General features: G+C 50.7%; 1 protein-coding gene across 1 annotated transcript; it reads left to right on the top strand.

The window, feature by feature from the left end:
* The first annotated feature begins 226 nt into the window (after nt 1-226).
* LOC121249332 (collagen alpha-2(I) chain-like) lies at nt 227-1,113 on the top strand. Its single transcript, XM_041148042.1, has 3 exons — nt 227-306; nt 389-655; nt 747-1,113. Exons 1-3 carry the CDS (start codon nt 227-229, stop codon nt 1,111-1,113), a joined length of 714 nt encoding a protein of 237 aa, XP_041003976.1.
* Nucleotides 1,114-3,634: the final 2,521 nt, after the last annotated feature.

Here is a 3,634-nt window from a genome sequence, read left to right as displayed (position 1 = left end):
GACCATGCTTGCATGCGTGTTATTGCCAAATAATTTGTCCCGATGGAGAAATTGGGTTGTTTCGGCTGCGCCCATGCCAGGCTACTTGCCGGGTATTTTAAAATTGTGTAGCATGGTGTAACTTTGGCCACGTGGGTGACTATGCAATGTGCAGCTCGATGAGTCCCACATAGCCAAGGTACTGCACTTGATCAAGTGGGTCCCAAGCAAAGGAGATCCCGTGCCGATGAGCCTCGAGCATAGGAGAGCTTGTATAGTTGGAGAGCCCAGTGAAGGTGGTGAGCTTAGTCAGTTGGGAAGCCTGTCGTAGGTGGAGGGCTCGGCGCAGTTGGAGAACCCGTCGCAGTTGGAGGCCTCAGTGCAGTTGGAGACATTGACACCATCGTAGGTGGAGGGCTCGGCGCCGTTGGAGAGCCCGTCGCAAGTGGAGGGCTTGGCACAATCGGAGGGCTCAGTGTAGGTGGAGAGCCTGTGCAGGTGGAGCGCCCGCTGTCATTGGAGAGCCCATCGCTGATGGAGGGCTCGGCGTAGTTGGAGAGCCCCTCGCAGGTGGAGGGCTCGGCCTAGTTGGAGTGCTTGTTGTAGGTGGAAAGCTTGGTGTGGAAGAAGGCTCGGCGCACTTGGAGAGCCCATCGCAGATGGAGAGCATAGCACAGTTGGAGAGCCCGTTGTTGTTGGAGGGCTCGACGCAGTTGGAAAGCTCGGTTTAGGTGGAAGGCACTACACAGTTGGAGAGCCCGTTGTAGGTGGGGAGGGCTTGAAACAGTTGGATGGCTCTGTGTAGGTGGAAAGCCCATTGCCGTTGGAGAGCCCATCGCAAGTGGAGGGCTCATTGCTGTTGGAAAGCCCATCGCAGGTGGAGGGCTTGGTGCAGGTGAAAACCCAGGTGCAGGTGGTGAGCTAGGTGTAGTTGGAGAGCCCGTCGCAATAGGAGGGCTCGGTGTAGTTGGAGAGCCTGTCGCAGGTGGAGGGCTCGGCACAATTTTAGAGCCAGTCATAGTTGGAGGGCTAGGCTTAGTTGGACGGCTCGATGCAGGTGAAGAGCCCGGTACATGTGGGGAGCCCGGTGCAGGTGGTGAGCTCGGTGCAGTTGGAGAGGCTGTCGCTAGTTAAGGGCTCGACACAGCTGGAGAGCCTGTCGTAGTTGGAAGGCTCGGCGCAGTTGGAGAGGCCTTCATAGTTGGAGGGCTCGGCGTAGTTGGAGAGCCGATCGCAGGTGGAGGGCTCAGCACAGTTGGAAGGCTCAGTGCAATTGGAGTGCCTGTCGCAAGTGGAAGGCTCGGTGCAGGTGGAGAGTCCAGTACCGTTAGAGAGCTCGTCGCAAGTGGAGGGCTCGACACAGTTGGAGGGCTCGGTGCAGGTGGAGAGACGAGCCTTACACGGTCGTCAGTTGGGGAAAGCCCATAACAGACGAGGGTGCTCATGAGGCAATGCTCCACAATTGCCCGTCATGCACGACCATCAACTTCGGTGACCACCACGACCGCGGCAGACAACGTCGGCGGTCCTTCGTGGTGGCCGAGAGCTTTCTCCAGTGGGCTCACAGTCTGGGTTCGTGGTTGGTCTCGAGTGTACTGCCCTACACCAGTTGTGAGTTGCCCACCGTGTACGGCCATCAACTCCGATGACCACCACGACTGTGGCAAACAACGTCGGTAGTCCTTCGTGTTGGCTAGGAGCTTTCTCTGGTGGGCTTACACTGTGGGCCCGTGGTTGGTCTCGGTTGCACTATCGTGCTCCCGTTGTTAGTTGCTCGTCGTGCATGACGTGCACGACCATCTACTCCGGTGACCACCACTACCGTGGCAAACAACGTCGGCAGTCCTTCGTGGTGGCCAGGAGCTTTCTCTGGTGGGCTTACACTGTGGGCCCGTGGTTGGTCTCGGTTGCACTATCGTGCTCCCGTTGTTAGTTGCTCGTCGTGCATGACGTGCACGACCATCTACTCCGGTGACCACCACTACCGTGGCAAACAACGTCGGCAGTCCTTCTTGGTGGCTAGGAGCTTTCTCCGGTGGGCTCACAGACAGTGAACCGTGGACCTCGCAGCGAGGTGGCGTGAGGCCCCTAGGTGCATGGCAACATGCACCCGTTGTGCCTTGTGCATGGCACTGTGCGTGCCATGCACAGTGTGAACGTGCATGGCATTGTGGTGCACAATACCCGCCTCCTTCATTGGCTCTGTATTTATTGTGCACATGTCCCGAGCATAAACTACACCCTTTGGGTCGAGAAGATGAGCGGCCCGATCACTTGAGATGCAAGTGCCATTGGAGGGCACTCATTAATAAAAATAAAAGCAAGAAAGTTAAGAGTACTTATCTGGAGAAAACTTCATTCACAAATTATTCAGCACACCAGAAAATCGTCACTCTCTCACTTCCGGCTTAGAAAGTGAAACGAATCCCACAGGTAGAGCCACTGTAGATATTGGAAAAATCACACAGCAAGTTGGAAGAAGAGAAATAGTCATTCCCAGCCCACTAGGTCGACTTGGGCCTTGATCGATGTTGTTTGGAGCACCCCAGTGTTCCGGTGCGGCTGTACGGTGGCGATGCGTACGTCTATTACGGTGAATGGAAAACAAGTGCAAAGAAAGTAAGAATATGGGACACACAAATTTACGTGGTTCAGCATGTTGCCTACGTCCACGACCATTTTGGGAGGAAAAATCCACTATAATATACTTGTTTACAGTCTCTCATGGCCTCTCATTTCTCACTGTACAAAGAAAGTTGGAGCTCTTCCTACTAAAGACAATGTTTTCCTCAGGAGGTTGCTGAATAAGAAGAAGACCCCATTTGATCATTTGGTCTCTTGCTTTTATCTCACTTCTTATTGCACGTGCATGTCTGCCATGATGTAACCGGTCCCTTGACGTGTCTATCAGCGAAGGTGAGGCCGGATCCTTGGCGTGTCTGAGAATCCCTTCTTTTCTCACTCTTTCCAGACACACTTCTCTTACTCTCCTGACACTCTTTTCTTACTCTTCTTACTCATGGTCATCTCCTATCTCTCATTCCCCTCCTCTCTATTTGGTTTCTAATGTGGCTTGGTGAGTTGGGCTAGCCTTTAGCAGGTCGGATGTTTTATCCTCCACAATGTTACTTACTGATTGCGCTAATTACGTTTAGGATTCGATTAAATTCCGTTTGGCACTATTGTGTGGTAATTTGATCGCGCTAACGAGTCTAGGTGAGTCATGCTCTTATGGTATACTTTTTCAAAATTAAATGAGAATACTTTTGGGAAAAATGTGCTTTGCCTTGAAAATCTACCTTGTTTTTCTCTTTCTTTTTCTTTCTTTGCATTGTTTTATGTATCTGAACGTTGGAATGAAATCTTGTCATAACTAAAGACATGAACTATTTTTATACATCGATATCTATTGTATAAAATTTAAAAGTGACTTATGTATTGGATATGTGATTACTTATGTCGCTAATCTGGTTCCTGACCAGCATTAAATTGTGGCCTCTATTTTTTAAAAAAAAATTTTATGTAATATCTTTGTTCTGTTTCTTAAATTTTCAGATGACTTTGAGGTTCAAGCTATAGATCAGAAATAAAGTGCTTAAGGGTGAGATAGTAGAGCATAGTAAAATAAGTGCTCAAAGATACAAGTGAACTTAAC

This window comes from Juglans microcarpa x Juglans regia, chromosome 2D, assembly GCF_004785595.1.
Source record: "Juglans microcarpa x Juglans regia isolate MS1-56 chromosome 2D, Jm3101_v1.0, whole genome shotgun sequence".
In the NCBI taxonomy this organism is placed as follows: domain Eukaryota; kingdom Viridiplantae; phylum Streptophyta; class Magnoliopsida; order Fagales; family Juglandaceae; genus Juglans; species Juglans microcarpa x Juglans regia.
This window is presented reverse-complemented; position numbering and strand designations above follow the sequence as displayed.

Coding starts and splice junctions, on each gene's coding strand:
- LOC121249332 (XM_041148042.1), top strand. CDS start 227: ATGAGCCTCGAGCATAGGAGAGCTTGTATAGTTGGAGAGCCCAGTGAA. Junction 307..388: donor AGTCAGTTGGGAAGCCTGTC/GTAGGTGGAGGG, acceptor ACACCATCGTAG/GTGGAGGGCTCGGCGCCGTT. Junction 656..746: donor CAGATGGAGAGCATAGCACA/GTTGGAGAGCCC, acceptor AGCCCGTTGTAG/GTGGGGAGGGCTTGAAACAG.